This window comes from Micropterus dolomieu, linkage group LG03, assembly GCF_021292245.1.
Source record: "Micropterus dolomieu isolate WLL.071019.BEF.003 ecotype Adirondacks linkage group LG03, ASM2129224v1, whole genome shotgun sequence".
Classification (NCBI taxonomy): domain Eukaryota; kingdom Metazoa; phylum Chordata; class Actinopteri; order Centrarchiformes; family Centrarchidae; genus Micropterus; species Micropterus dolomieu.
Genome location: NC_060152.1, coordinates 34036445 through 34053307, shown reverse-complemented (window position 1 = coordinate 34053307; position 16863 = coordinate 34036445). Strand labels below are relative to the sequence as shown.

The 16863-nt window shown below is 40.2% G+C and overlaps 1 protein-coding gene across 2 annotated transcripts in view; it reads right to left on the bottom strand.

The window, feature by feature from the left end:
- Positions 1-569: 569 nt before the first annotated feature.
- The window catches only part of LOC123967636, a 20217-nt gene continuing 3923 nt past the window's right edge, over positions 570-16863 (bottom strand). Inside the window, exons 1-4 of one of the 2 annotated variants that reach the window (XM_046043795.1) lie at positions 10940-11060; positions 9552-9646; positions 4783-5985; positions 570-2264 (exon numbers count right to left, since the gene is read on the bottom strand). In XM_046043795.1, the coding sequence (XP_045899751.1) occupies positions 1858-2264; positions 4783-5985; positions 9552-9606 (1665 nt within the window). In that variant the 5' untranslated portion in view covers positions 9607-9646; positions 10940-11060 and the 3' untranslated portion in view covers positions 570-1857. Of the gene's footprint in view, positions 2265-4782; positions 5986-9551; positions 9647-10939; positions 11061-16863 lie in introns of those variants that run through there. The other variant, XM_046043794.1, reaches the window with a different exon arrangement.

Sequence of the window (16863 nt, the reverse complement as noted above, 5' to 3'; positions counted from 1 at the left end):
AGTGGACATAAAGTTGTTCCTGTGATGTAGAGACAGAGCTCAGTTAAAACTTTATGGATACAGATTAATAACTCGCCGCTCTGAAACTCTCGCTCCAGTCCGTGTTGCCGAGCCGGTCGGCAACACGTACGGCTGAACCCGAGCCGTTTACCGGCTTCTCGCTGACCCGCCCTTCTCTGCTTCTGATTGGCTAGTAGTCCTTAACTAGGAACTGAGCATGTGCAACTCCCAACAAAGATCATTTAGAGACAAGATGTATCACTCCATAGCTAAAACGAAGCCTTCAACACAGGCTGAAAAGAGGAGCTGCAGCAATGTGCAGTATGACAAAAATATAACCATGTAAACCTGCTCTGGTACAAACTCTAAATAAGATGAGGAACCTGAAAATGAGCAGAATACCACCTCTTTAATATAAATATAATAAAAATGTATTTATATATGTTGAAGATATTTCTCAACAATGGTTTGAAGGCATCAGTTCCCCTCAGAGGACAACTTCCTATGAATGTTAATAATGTGATGTGCAAATGTGTGTTGAAGCTGTGGGAAATAAAACACAACAGCAGTCGAGTTTCACACGTTATAATGGATTTAATGGTCCAGGCAGTGTTTTCTACCTACATCTGAAATTTAAAGCTATTTTTAATAATGAAATACAAGCTGCTGCTGAATTAAAGACACAAAAGAGTCCTTTAGCCAATCAGATCACAGACTCCATTTAAACACTCAATTCATTCCTAATCAATATCTACTACATTAGCCAGTTAGGCCAAAAATCAGTGAGTACATTTCCCATCAAATCTGAGTTAAGACCAGAATCTTACTTTGACATTTATTTCACCATATAAATATTATCATGCCATATAAATGTCAAAAAGCCACAAACCTTTAAAGAAAAGCCAGCAGGTGAGATGGCCACAGCTACATATTCCCATTCCACTCAGCATTAATGGTTTTCCTTTAACTGGTATATGCTGTTCTTTTCTTTATAACTGCATCTAAAAGCCTAAAAAGCTCATAAACCGGTCATGCTGTTTACCTGCTGCAGGTGTTGGCTGCTTATTTGAGATTTGAAAATTTCAGATGGTTAAAGCTGTTAAAGATATTTGTTAGGGGGCTTAATTGATGTAACAGGGAAAGGTAAGACAGGTCTAGCTTGGAGTCACTAGCCGAACCCACAAGAGTTCAATGACCTTCCAGATCCATATAATAAGTATGTTGTTGCCAAAAAAAGAGATCAACAATTATAAAAGGGAACCCAATAAAACTGGTGAGAATAACTTTATTTACGCTATAGATCGAAACTAGACTGGATGCTAGCTAGCGATGTTTTGCTCATCGTTTAGCGGATCTATTGGATTCTCCCAGTCGTGGAACTCTTCTCAGGATATGTAAATTTCCATAAAGTCAACCGTGTTGCAGTTAAGATAAAGTCAGAGGTCCCTTAAATTCTTTTGCTTAGTTTGGTTGCTGAGGTCTTTTATGCAATGGTTTAACACACTTAAGGGATTCCTTAAGTATAAGACCAAGATAAGGAGAAAACCTCAAATACTTAAGTGAAGATTTTAAGATAACCTTAAGGAGAAGATTTAAGGGTGTTTTGTGCAACCAAATGTATTTTAAGGAAACCTTAACTCAGACTTTAAGAAAAATCTTATCTTAAGGGTTTTTTGTGCAAAGACCTTAAAGCTGATGTTACATTTTCAACCCAGTTGTCTTTCCTCTGGGCTACAAATCCCAAGTTTGCTTTAATCTAAACTATAATATTATTGGAAATAGCTGGTTATGCTAATAGTACTAAAAACATTAGGACAAGACATCCACAGCTTTGTGGTTTTGGAAAGGATCCTCCCACTAATTGGATAAGAGGATGGGCTCTCTGTAGCAGACGGGATGAGTGGCCACACAGCAGTCCTTGTCACGCCAGCCAGACGCCTCGCTGTTCAGACTCATGATAGCACACTGGCCATCAGACACCCCGCCGGGCTCCCCCTCCGCCCAGTTGGTGTATGTGACTGGAGTCTGGTCCAGCCAGTACCACTCCCCAGTCAGGGAGCTCCGGCGCATGCCGATCCACACCTCCTGCAGGCTGGCATTCTTGGCCTCGATGATTTCATTGTAGACGTGTTCCTGGAGTTGGGCGTTGTTGAAGGTGACCAGCTTTAGGTTTTTGTCACTGCAGTACTTAATGGATGCCTGCCAGCTAAGCGCCTCTTCTCCAATTTTTATGATCTCTGGCCTCAAGGCGCAACCCCAGAAATCTGTTGGGCAGTTCAGATGAGACAGAGCAGATAAAGTGATATTAGGAGGCATTTTGATAAGAACCCGTTCACTGTAGCGCACTGGAACTGTCGTGCATCATTCTGTGGAGGCCTGAGGACAACAATTAGCCGAAAACAGCTGAGCTGGCAGGCTTCAGTAGGAACAAGTGTGGAGCGTGGTGTCTTTTTTATTAGCCTTTCCAAAAACAATTAAAACAATGTAAGTGCAATGTAAGCTGCAATTGTTAGCATTTCCCCGGTGACTACCTGACAATCTACGAGTAGTACACGAGGGCCAAAGCAAAGAAGTTCATCATTAGCCAACCATATTAGCTTGTGGAATTACGGGTTGTGTTAAAAACCCTCTCATGCATGAATTCTTTAAAACATTATCTAGATTTTTTTTTAGATTCTTTTTATTACTCAAAACTGGGCTTAAAATGCAAATCCATTTACATTTTTTACAAAATTGTGTTTCATTTTTAAATCAAGTAACTGTCCCTGTATGTGGACACCATGCAACACAGGAGTAAAATGCAACACCTGATAATTTGGAATATTGTGTTTTTTATGTCATGTTGTGTATTTAAGCTAAATAGTTGAGAATTAACAATAAAACACATATTTTAGGAACAAATAGAGGAAAATCACTCACGGTGGTATTTATAACTGTAGTTACGTGCATGTGGAAACCCAGTCACATGTTTCTCTAACGTCATGTTGAATCATCTCAGTACATCCAACATGTAAGAGATAAGATAGTTCTAGTTAAACTGATTTCTTTACAGTATGTGAGTACATTAATTATTCTTATTTCTTGTAAAGGCAGCAAAGCAGTCGTAAGTTGGCGTTTAATGTTGTAATATGCACTTTTGCATTGTTATTTATTTTCATATATTTGTTCAATGTCAGTTGTTAGAATATAAAATTAGAATAGATAAACTGGCATATTACAGAAATCAGACATAATGCAATCTGACTCCACTGTTCTATGATGTTTGTGTACGTGGACAGTTGGTTTTTGGTGTATAAAAACTACATTTTACTCTAAATTATTTAATTTATAAAACATAAACTTGTCAATAACTCTTTACTGCACATACTGCTATTTCTTTTTATCGTGATTGACTTCCTTGAATAAAAAGTTTGTCACAGATATGCCTGACTTGGAGAACAAAACAATGACATAGTGACCCAACGTTGAGTTAAAATAACTGTCCACAAATGTGGACACCATGCATGAAAGGGTTAAACCTCCTGGATGCTATCAGAGTTTTAAACTGATGTTGGCGACTTTGTCATTGATTGGATTTGTGGAAATTTATCCTCAACCTCAGCTGAACTAGTAACCTGAGACAACAAATCAGTTTAGCCTCTTGTAATGTCTATGTGAAAACATTAAGTATTTAAGCTGAGCAGCACACTGGGTTATGGTAGAATATCTCCACAGAGCGAGTTTCTGTCTTCCCAAAGGACCATCAACTAGAGACTGTGATGATTTTACCTGTTAGCTTTAACATTTTTAGCCTGATATTGTGTATGTAGCCATCAAGTTCATATTTAAGATCCTTTTACAAGACTCTCAGATCACAACAAGTCAGCTAGAAACATTTAAAAAGACATCCAGAGACAGTGTTTTATATACTAATATCCAACGACTACTGAATTGTCCCTTTCAATATCTTTGATCCAAACAATTTAAATATAAATAACTGCAGCTGCTGCCACATGTTGTGTGTGTTACGTTTATTTAAATCATTTATATGCACACGTGTTTTTACTTTTTTATTTGCATAAGGAGACAATCCACAAATGTGCACCATGATCCACAAATATTTCACTACCAACAAACATGTATTTTTAATTTGTGTTGTGTAAAGTCATATCCACAAAAATACAGTGCAATTTCCTAAACACGCGATTTAATTTTACGTGTAAAGTGATTTTTTTTTTACTCATTTGACAGTCAATTTCTACACAAGAAACAGTTTCTGCACATTTGTGGATTGCTTTCTGTCACTTTGTGGGTCATGTTACATTTTTGACGTCCCTAATTTTGCATTTATGAAATTTAGCAAATGTGTGTTGAGCAGGGATTATGTTAAATGAGAAAAGTTGATCTACAAGAGAAAACAGCAACACAGGCTGCCTGAGAGCTTTACTGCAATATATATTCCATTATATATTTCGATTTTGAATTGTCACCTGCCGCCTGATGTTTCCCTTTATATAAATACACAATAAATTGATGCAGAAAAGAGTTTAAGAGTCCAGTGTTGAAACCAAAGCTATGCCCTTCCACTGTTCAGAAATTCTGCCACTGTCATCATTATAAACTCCAAACAGTACAGACCAAGCAAGAAGGGAAAGCTTGATGGGGTAGCAGTAATTACTAAACTTATTAAAAGTTTTGTGAAGAGTTTTGAAAATTAATACTGCTCATTTTTAAAGTTAGGTCTGACACATCCTTTACTTTAAGGTGGAGGCCAGACAGTGGGTTAACAATGCAGCTGCATACCTGGGGTTTTGCTGATGATGGCTGCTGGGTTCCCAAACAGAGCTCCTGTCGTATTTCCCACAAAGTAGACAGCCATGGTGGAAGAAGCGTGCCAGATGACGCTCTTACCCAACGAATCCGGCTGCAGACCACCATATGTTGAGACATAGTTTGTTCCATTCAGCATCTGCCACTGTGGATTCTGCAAAGGAAGCCTTCCAACATGAACCCCATCTGTGAAGTCCTTGTGAACCACGATAACGGCGAAGTTCTGCACGTTGAGGTCGAGGTTGAGGTTCTTTAAGTTGATTACATAACAGGCGGCGAAGTCCATCTCTGGTATCAGCGTGAGGAGTAAGCCCGGACGGTAGAGGACGACTGTGCCGGTTGTCTCAACTAGTGGCTTGTTTGGATCGAAGGCCTGTATGGTGGTGGAGCCTTTCTCTGACAGAAGCACAAATGTGTCATCTTCAGCACCCTTGGCCAGAACAGGAGGAATGTAGAACGTGTCCATCTGTTGGTTGGCTGCTGGCAGCATCGTGTACAGCATCCCACAGGTGCACTTTTCCCGGATGGCGCAGGTGTGACCAAAGAGGACCGCAATCGGCTGGTTGGCGTTCACATATGTCAATTTGTCGTCTTCTGTTACCCACATCTGAGCGACCCTGTAGGGCTGAACAACAAATTTCTGGCCTTTTGCACCATTAACAGTTACGATGTTGTCTTTGTCCCCATTGACGAAAATGAGTTTGAATGGGTTTCTTTCGGTTACATCTGTCGTGACCATATCTGCAGGATAACTGGTTCCATTGACCTTGGGTATCGGCGGGACGAGGTACTGTGTGCCCAGTTGGTCCATAGGTACGACCAGAGCAGTCTGGAGGATGCTCTTTTTACGGTAGACGACACTGACGGTAATATTTTTGGCGCTGGTAATTTTCAGAGTTTTGAGGACAGGAGAGGAGGGTGGTGACTGCGAGAGCTCCAGGGTTGCATTAACTATGACTTCAGTAGTCTCTCCTGCCTTCAGTGTTGATTTTTGGATTGGCATATAGTTATTATTATAATTATTAGTATATGTGATGTTGACCTGAGTATCATCATACAAGGCAGTGATTTGGACCGTGTTCTGGGACGGATTGGGATAATAGAAGGCAATGCTCTCTGGAAAAGCAACAATGAATTCCCGACCAGTGTTGTCTTCAGGTAGAGAGGCCGTGAATTCTGGGGAAGGAAAAAAAATCTGCTGAAGCAAAAAAACCTTAGTTATATTTTTCTAAATCCACTGAGCAACATTTCTAATTCAACATTTTTAATCAATTTACAGTGTAATATAATTGCAAAAATCGGGCACCAACAAAACTTCTTTACTGCTGTATTTTTTCATCGGACTGTAACTACTTATTTACATTATGGATACATTTTTCTCAATTAATTAATTGATTGGTTGGTTTGTAAAGATTCTGAAAATAGCGAGAAATGGCGTCGCAGCAGCCTGTTCTCATTCCCAGGGCATCAAATACCTACGCTTTGTGACGTCCTTCGGTGTCTGGTACCAACGCACAGCGAAGCCTGTTTAACGGTAAAAATAAGTCCTTTATAAATAAGAGAAAAGTCAGAGTAAAGCTCCAGATACTTGTTTTTAACTACGCGTACTCAAGATGGCTGCCACGCGTATCCCGCGTTCCTTTGGAGTTCCTGATCTGCCCCCTAGTGGATTCGCGTTTAATCTTCCAGGTGCAGGCAAAGTACGCAGGTAAATATGCTTCGCAGATGCCTGTCTACGCCTACGCCTTGTTAAAAAGCGAATATATCAGGGGCGTAAGGAGGTGATTAGGGTGAACGGGTGCGTCATAAACCGGACTTCCACCCAGATGATTGGTGTTTGTTTCCTGCTTATGCTAGCCGATGTTCTAAATGTGGGATCCAACAGACAGAATGACACGATGTTTAATATTTTAATCTTAGGAACGCACACAGCAGACGGTTCAGGACCACACACTCTTTACACTAAACGGTTTCAGAGCGGCGGTTCCGGGGACTCGGGATCTCACAGAATCTCACGTGATCAAACGTGACTTCAGACGGAAACAAACTGGTCGACCTCGTGTGTGCTGCGTTTTGCACAGAAAAGAAGATGATGAGGATGAACTCGGGGCTGAGAAGAGGGAATCAGCAGGTTTCTACATTTTATTGAGCAGATACACAACAAGCTGGGGACGCTTCCCGCTCTGCTTACTCGTTTCTGATCAGGGAGCTTCAGATTCTGTCTTCTCACACTACAGGATCATCTGGACCGATCACCAGTTCCAACCAGCCTCGGTTTGGGAGGGCGATTGTCAGAAGGGCGAATTGGAACCAAAATCGACCATATTATCCTCTAGTGTGCCGCCAACATTGCGTAGCTGATGTAAGTAACGTAGTTATCTGAAGTCAAACAACAATCTTTTCCTAACCCTAATTGTGACGTTTCACAACGTTAACCCCTAGTTTTATTTTGAAAGTATAACCGGATGTTGCATAATTGTTCTTGTGTAAAAACTATGCTAAAGGGAACCCAGGGCGTTAAAAAGCGACGCCAAGGGGTGTTGACCAAACTTCCATATGTGACGAGTTGGTAATGAGAACGTGACACCTTCACAATACTTGTTGTGCCCAAACCTCTACGTTACTGACAAACTTTACAGTTATCACAGTCATTCAGAGGAAAAGCAAGAAATCTTCACATTTAAGAGGCAGAACCATCAGATGCTTTTAATGTTTTGCTTTGGCTTTTGGGAAGTCTGCTAATGTTCTCTGTGTAAAAATCGTAATTTTAATTAAACAAAGTACGGAAGCCCTAAGCAGCCATCCATTCAAATGTTTTTTTTACTCCGTTTTCCCGTGATGACGGGATAATTTTCTTGTTATCTCAAGATAACAAACCATAGCTGACTACAGGGGTCGGCCGGTGCGTTTCTTTAGGATAATATCAGACTGGTTAGCTTGATTGGTAGAGCACAGCTCTCATAATCAGGGTTGGGGAGTAACGGATTACATGTAACGGCGTTATGTAATCTGGGTACAAAAATAAAGTAACTGTATTCCGTTACAGTACAGAAAAAAAGACGTAATCAGATTACAGGTTAATTTTTTAAAACCGGAGATTACACATAAGGGATTAGTTTGTTTCCATGAAACAGAAAGCAGAGTGATATTTGCTATATTTGTTTCCTGTAAAAACACACAGCTCACGAGGGATTTGTCACAGATATTGATCAGTAGCCAGTAGCTGAATGTGGTTACGCCCCCACGCCGTCATGCAGACTCTGTGCGGACTGACTCCAGCTCCCAGTGAGTGAGCCGGACCCGGGACCGCATGACCACTGGGAACACAGTACGAAGGTGGTTTTCTTGTTTGTCTCTTGTTATCCCGGGGCTGAGTCACCTAACGAGGCTGTGTTTCGGTCCTGTTCATGCCGCGTTCACTTGTAGGCTGCTGATCGCAGTTTCGTTGCCCGCTCGCCCGGCGACGCTCCCCACCCCTGGCCTGGAAACCTCCAGTGCTTGAGTAAAGGTGTAAACCTAAACACATTATGGGCAGAGTGAGCTAAGTTGGCCAGTAGCTGCAGGCTAACGGAGCTAATTAGATAATGGCAAGTAGTTAGCAGCAGTTAGCTGACTTGCTACAGCAACAAGTAAAGCTTAAAAGGGAACTCCGTACATCACAGAGTTGAGGCAGAGCAGCCGGGAACATCAGAGAGAAAACCAGATAATATTTTCCATCAAATACGATCCAGTTTCTGCAAAATTAGTAAAGTTTTCCTTCAGTAATCAGAGGGGCCCGGTCCCAGAAACACTATTTTTCAGCAGCGTCATAAAAACAAAGAAAGCTTTTCATTGGTCACTAAATTAATCCAGGCCCCCCAGAGCAGGATGATTCATCAACATTTTAAAACCCTTTTCTGGGAAATGACACACTCTAAAATGTCTTCAAGAACACATACAAAACAACATTTGATGTCATTGATGGGCCAGATCCTGCCATGACGTACAGGCCCAGTGCAACCATCAGCCGAAACACTGATTTTGATTTCATGGGACATTTTAGAATTGTAGCCTGTGTTTTTCTAAAAATCCACTGAGCAGACAACGCATCTTTGATACTCGCGTCTTTATTTGCCTATTTGGCATTGCAGTAATCCAGAAGTAACTAAAAGTAATCAGGTTACATTACTTTTATTTTCTGGTACTTGGATTACATTTTTCAACAATTACTACATTTTTAAAGTAACCCTCCCAACGCTGCTCCTAATCCAAGGATTGTGTGTTTGACTCCTGCTCTCAACAACTTTTTATCTTCTTTTATCATCCTCTTCAACAAAGGGAATCCAATCACACATTTCCTGACGGCTGTTTCGGGACCTTTGAAACAGCCGTCAGGAAACGTTAAATGGATTCCCCTGAATGGGAAGCAGGAAGTTCCTCTGCCTGGGACTGACATGCTTTATTGTGAGCATGTAAAACAGTCTCTTCATGAGAACTTCGTTGAAGAAGAGCGCGAAACAACTGCTCTAAACAACTGAGCAAACCAGTGTTACTGTCACTCACGCTGACATTTCCATTAAACCACTGTGTTAAACTTCTGTTTTGTTATTTCAAGATCACGACATAATTATCCCGTTATGACAGGAAAATGGAGAAAAAGATATTTGAATGGATGGCCGCTTCGGGCTTCCGTAACAAAGCAAAAGTAGCTAAAAATGTGTACTTGATAGTGTAGTACTTGATACTACATTCCTGTGTATTACCTGAGTTCAGTGCTGGCAGCAGCAGCAGCAGCAGCAGCAGCAGCCCAGGACACATGGTGGCACCTGGATCACCTCCGATGAGTCCAAACAAGTACCTGGAATGAACAGACCGGTTAAAACCAGGTCCCACCTCATTTCCTTTCCTCCTCCGCCCTGCAGCACATGTACCCGCCCCCTTTTCACATCAGCATGTTTCTTTGCTTTCGAGCCACCTTTACCTGTCGACCTACCTGTAAGGTAATTTGTGGTTTCAGCTGGACCTTAAATCCTTGAACTGTCCCATTCTGCCCCTGGATCCTGCCAGACACGTGTCTCAGCTTATTGTGGAGTTTTATTCTGTTTTTTCACCAGTGGCCTGTGTCAGGAAGCAATAAAACTCTGTCCTCTGGTCACCAACAGCTGCTGTCTCGATCATTTCATTTGCTCTCTTATGTCTGTTATCGTGTTTCTTGTGTTTAATTATTCCCTCATTTGGCCTCTTTTTCTTTGTGTCTTGATGGTTTTTAAGGCCCGTTGTTGTCCTGCGTCTTCTGCCAGGCCGTTGTTGTAAATAACAAACTGTTATCTTATTTAACTTGTCTGCTAAAGTAAAAGTATAATACTTTTTAAGACTTTATTGTTTGTCTTTATGATTTTAAATGTGTTGGCGCCTTCCTGTTTATCTGATCTCTTACACGTCCACACTCCTGTCAAAGCACTGATCAGATGCTCCAGGGTTAAACAATAAAGGTGACCGAGCCTTTTCAGCGGCTGCTCTCGATCTTTGGAATAATTTACCTACTCAAAGAAGCTCGGACTGCTGACATAGGGTAACATGGGGTAAGACGCCCCCACAAAAAACACAAAATGTCACAACATTTCTTCTGGCTGCCGCTCGTCTCACTGAACTAAAAATGTCCTCTGTTTCATCACAATTTTTGAAGTTATTTGATCAAAACCATTCTGACATAAGTTGATCTAATTTTTTTTGTCAGTTAAAATAACTTGTAATTTTTGTAATGTTAAATTTAAATATATATGTATATTTACATTAAGGGGAGCTTTGAGATAAATTATGCAATTGCTTAGAGAGAAATATTTTTATAATTTTTGGTTAAAGTAGTAAAGTAGATTAGTATGTGTGGGGTCAGTAAAAGTACTATCAGCAACATGTATTTACAGTGTTGCAGTAAAAGTACTCGTGTTGCAGTAAAATGTTCTACCTGAGGTTTCTGGATCAATATTCCTGCTGCATTAATGTGGAAGTTTATATCCTGTTGGCTAATCTGCAGGAATGCATCATGGTCTATAAGATAACCATATGTTTGTAGCTTCGCTGTCCTGTGAGAAACACAAATCTCTAAACAGCTATAAAACTCAAGCTGAAGAAGAGGTAAAGTCTGCCTCACCTGCTCGCCGGTCGCCAGCAGCCGAATGTTTTCTGAATCTCGTCCTTCGTCTCTCCTTCGGAGACGGATTTGTCAGTCAAACGCCATCAGGAAGAGATTTCCATAAGAAGCATGTCAGAGGTGGGCAGTAACAAAGTACAAGTGCTGTGCTTAAGTACCACTCAGAGGGAGATCTTGTACTTTTGACTTCACTACATTCTTCTGACAGCCGAGGAGGAGGAGATGATGCTGATGAGGATCAGCTGTTAGTTTGATAGTCAAATCAGTTTGAGCTTCACAGACTGACTTGTTTTTCAGCTTCTGTTCAGCTGAAATTAAACAAGGATTAAAGAAAATAAAGCGCTTGAGATGTTTGTTGTGTTTCTGTTGACTTCTTTCTGTGTGATTTAAATTTCTCCATCTTCACTCTGTCACACTGAACTAAACAGAAACAGCCTAAAATAACAAACCCAAAATAAATCAGGAATAACTCCTCAGCCATTTGGCCTAGATACATAATTCTGTTCTCCTTTGAAAGGTCAGACGCTAAGGAATATAAATTAACTTATTTTCTATTAAAGAGTAAATGAAGATGCAATAAAGGAAAATATATTTTCATCCTCGCCTGGTATAAAATCTATATTTCAAAGGCAATATCACCTTCAAAACCATCATCCTGCAGTTAATAATGAAACTGAATATCCTGGACAACAACTGTAACTATAAATATGATGAAAAGAAACTAAAACACAGCAGGTAATTTTAAAGAAATATAAGTACAGGCGGTGTCCATGTTTTTGCCATATTTACTGGTTACATGTTGACTTTTTTCTTCAAAACACTATTTCTGTCCATACAACCAGGTTACAAATAACATAAAGCTTCCAAAAAACTGAAATACCGATAAATATTCCTTTGACCAAAGGAAGTCCGATGCTTTACAGGCCAAAAACCTGAGTGTCTGTGTAAAATGACCTTCCTCTGCAGGACGCAAGTTGGCAGCAAAGACGCGTCTTTCAACAGCTGCACAGTCTGACCACTTTTACAGATTTAATAATGAATCATGAAGCATTTTCACATAAAAACATGGTATTTCTGGTCTTGCACTACATGGCCAAAAGTATGTGGACACCCTACTCATGGGCGTCTCTTTGTGTTGAAATGTGGTGGGGACATAAGTAATAATAATAAAATACTTTATTTTAAGAGTCTGGGCTTCCAAAGTGAAGGAGCATGAACAGAAAAAGCCCTGTCACCCATAGATTTGAGGTGCGTTAACAGATTACACTGTGAGGAGCGCAGTCTGCCATTTAGGGTATAAAGGATTAATAAACCAGATGAGTATTGCGGAGCCAAGACGTGTAATACCTTGTATGTCAACATCATGATCTTGAAATCGACACGGAACCTGACTGGGAGCCAGTGTTAGGACTTCAGAACAGGAATAACATGGTCACATTTCCTGGTTCCCGTCAGGATCCGGGTGGCAGAGTTCTGAACATGCAATTTGTTAATTGTGGTTTTAGAAACTCTGGCTTAAACGGCGTAACAATAATCCAGCCGCGTGACAACAAATGAATTAATCAACTTTTCAGCGACAGATAAAGTCTGGCTATATTCCTGAGGTCTTCAAAGTGCTCTGCACAAAAAAATCTAAATTACACCAAGGTTCCTCATCTCTTAAAATGGCTCAGGGGCTCAGATTAGGGCTGTGAAGAGACACTTAGCTCACGAGACACCACGATAGGCGCCATCAGGTTCACGAGACGAAAACATCCTTAAACAGTGTTTTAAAGAGATCAGTGCTGAGATATGTGAGCAGGGGGTCTGGGGGCGGGCCTCCCCCAGGAAACTTGATCATTAAACACTTCATCTCCTGCATTCTGGTGAAAGTTTCTGCACCAATTTATGGTGGAAATGTTTTTATTTATGTAAAAGGAAACAAAATTCAGGTGGCAGGTGACATTTCAAAGTATATAAATATAACAGAATCTAAGTGAGAGCAGCTCTCAGATCTGTTTCTCCTGTAACATCATCCTGCTGAAGCAGGATTTAATCTTCCCTCCTCTTTTGTCACGTTCACAGGGAGAGAACGGAAAAGAAACTGTGTCAGGAAGTTGTTAAAGTTACTGACTGCTGCTGCACGGTTTTGGGGTCATTTTATAATCAGCAGCTTGTTTATTTTAGCTTAAGTTACTTTTTTTGGACAATGCAGATTTGATTCTTTTAGATTTGATTTGCACTGCATGTTTTCTTAATGTGCAAATAAACTTTTCTAAAGGCATTTTTTAAAATTTGTTTTCAAACAGAGTATTTCAGAAAAACAAATTATGCTTTAAAAAAGTGGTGGGGACAAAATCAGCCGTTTCAAAAGTGGTGGGGACGTGTCCCCGGCGTCCCCAGCGTCCCCAGTGTAAATGACACCTATGACCTTACTATTGATCCATGACCGATTGAATGAACATGACCCCATTTTGGGGGGAAAGTGAGGATGTTTTTGTACATTATTTTGGAAACATGTTAAAAGATAAGGCCACTTCTGCAAGGTTTGGACAGTTTTATAGAAAATAAAGACACTGTTTTTGGTCAGGCAAAGGGGAGTGTTTTAAAAAACTAAGGAATTTTTTTTGGAGACGAGGACATTTTGTGAAATTTGAAAAGTTTTTAATTACAAAGGGGGGGGGGGGGGGTCTGAGTTCAACTTCTTCCAGACCAAACTGGACAGAAGTGTCCAGATACTTTTGGACATTTAGTGAGGTCCAGTTGTTTTCAGGCAGTCCACATGGAGGCATAGTTTCCCCTCTTTAACCCTCAGTGATTTTTAACCTCATTACTGTCTGACTGAGACTTCTGGTTTCCTGCTGAACTACATTACACACACACACACACACACACACACACACACACACACACACACACACACACACACACACTGTAATCCTCACTCTGCACCAAACCTCCTTTAATAAATTGTGTTTTATGTTGTTGTGTAACACTCACAGCTGTTGTCCAACCGACTGTCAGAGACTGCGTGGGCTCCTGTGTCATTTAGTGGGAAACCAGAAATCTCTGTTAGACAGTAAAAAGGTAACACTTCTTTTGGAAACGCCATCAGTGAGGACGTCTCAGGACGCTTTGTTTTAGAAAGTGAGGACAATCATGATAACAAAGTCATTTCTGGACAATTTTAGGGAGTTGGGAAAAATCGGGACACTTCCAGTTTGGGAAAGTGAGGAGGTTATTGTGTGATTCACACCTTTTATTTTGGGATTAAGATTAGAATTAGATTCAGGTTCAACTGTGAGTGTGAGTGTGATCTTGGTCCGTAAACACACCGATCACGTGCAGATATATATATACACACATGCACACTGAGTGTGTGTTTTTGTCCTCTGATCTTTAATCTGCAAAGATTAGATTTTGCAGGGAGCTTTAAACAATGACATCGTGTCTATCTTTAGCCCCGCCCCTGATGACATCACACATAATGAGGACACACACACACTCACTCTGCAGGAACAGCAGCAGGCAGCAGCATCATGGCAACATTCGTCTCAGTGAGTAAATGAAACATCATCTTTTAAAAAGCTTTTCGTGTGTTTTGTTTTGTTTGTAACGAAGCTCTCGACCTTTTGTTGCTAAAATAATAATGTTGATTTGGAAACACAGAAGAGAGGAGGTGATCTGCAGCGACATCAGGAATGTTTAAAAAAGAAACTGTTGGATGATATTCTTCTCCCTGCCCTCAGTGGAGTACATTTATTCAAGTACTGTCAAGTATATTTAAATTCTGAGAACTAGTTACTATAAATATCCAGGTTTTGTATTTAAAATAATGCTCATTTTATAAAATATGAGACATTTTAGATTAATTGTGTTAAATTAAAGTGTCAAAATTTGCTTTATTTTGACCAGCTTCAACATAAAATCCTGCTCATACATAATAATAATATAATATCACACTGACAGGAGTCCTTCTGCTGCCTAATGAGTACTTTTATTTGTGATACTTTAATTACATTTCATTGATAATACTTCTGTACTTCTACTTATGTTAAGAATTTAAATGCAAGATTTATTTTTCATAGTGGAGTAATTTTGCTCTGAGGTACTTTTAACTGAAGTAAAAGATCTTAATACTTCTAAGTTTTTATTCTAAAAATAAAGAAGTAAAAAAAACACTCTTTTCATGAAGCTCATAATGTTCAATTGTAATTTTTGGTTGAGATACTTTATTGAACTGTGTTATATTATAAAGGTGTTCATGTTATTTTGTCCACCCCTGGTATGTCATTTAAGAAAATACATTTTCATGCACAGAACAACATGACATAAGAACTGCGTCTGACCGTTAAAGGAGGCGGAGGCCTACTTAAAGCAGAAGTAGGTCTGTATCTGCTGCAGGGGCCCCTGGGAGCCGTCCTGCAGACAGAGAGCTCGATTTAGATCCGACGTCCTGAAAGAGTGAAGCTCCTCTGAGATCTGCTTCATCTGCAGTCTGAATATAAACTCACTGAACATCCGTCCCTGTTAAGGCTTTTTCTCACTGTCAACAAGTCTCACGTTCGGACTCAAACCAGCAACCTGTCGGTCTGAGGCTCTCAGCTCCGAGCCCTTTGGTTCCTCCTGAGGACATAAATCTTTAAGAGACAAGGGCCCAACGTGGTGGGGACCTCAGGGCTCTGGTTAGGGACATGACGATGCCTCAATATTGGGTTCACGAGAACAAAACAAAAGAAGAAATTTTAACACTATTTAGAAGAAATATTCAATAATCATAATTAGGGGCGTCTAGGGGAACATTTATAACATTAAACACTCAATTTCCTGCATTCTGAAGAATAATTCAGCGCCAATTTATGCTGTAAATGTTTTCATTTATATGAACGTTCTGTAAATTCAGGCGGCAAGTCACAGTTCAAAATATAAAAAATACAATGCAGTAATCAGCAGCTTGTGTTTTTAGCCTAAGTTACTTTTTTTGGGACAATGCACATTTATTTCTTCTATATTTATATAGTATTGAATGTTTTGTTTGCAAATACGTAAACCTTTCTAAAGGTTTGTCATTAAACATTTTTTGCTGCTATTTTTCAGAACATTTTTAACAAAGGCTTTCAAAAGAGTGATGTGAAAAATGACCTGTCCCCAGTGTAAATGACAGCTATGCTCACAGATTTATAGCTGCATGTTTAAAAAGTCTCAAACAGCCGTAGTTTCTATCAGACAAACAGAAGGAAAGGGTGCATCTGTTGAGGACTATTTTCAGCGGCGGATGAATCCACATGTGGTGCTCTAAAAGTATTTTTTGGCAGCAGGACGGTGAATGTGGGACTGACTTTCTGAATTTTGACTTTTATTTATTTAAAGGATTTTCTTTTTATTAGCTATGGATTAAAAATTTTAAAACTTCAGTCAAAACTGGAACTGATGCGTTTTCATCATTAAATCCAAAATGTAATTATATTATATATTAATAATTCACATTAACTGTGATGTTAGCTGGGATGCTAATTTTGGCTAGCGACAAACAGGCTTAAAACTTAAAAATGAGCAGCCGACTCCTGATCAGCTTTTTCAGCTGCGCTGGTTAAATGTACTCAGAGCAGCGGCCTCTATCCTGATTGACAGGTCGCGACTTGTCATGTCAGCTTGTAGCCCCGCCCTAAAGCCTCCCCTGCTTCCTGGTCTCTGTTCCTCTAAATGGGACCATAATTTACTAAATGAACATCATGCTGTGTTGAAGAAGACTTGAAACTAGCGACTGAGACCAGAAACTCATCAGGAAAGTGTTTACTGAGGGAATAAATCAGCTGATAAGTAGAAACATTTTCTTTCTGCAGCCGGTGGAGTCGCCCCCTGCTGGCTGCTAGAGAGGACGCAGGTTTAAGTCGCCCCCTGCTGGCTGCTAGAGAGGACGCAGGTTTAAGTCGCCCCCTGCTGGC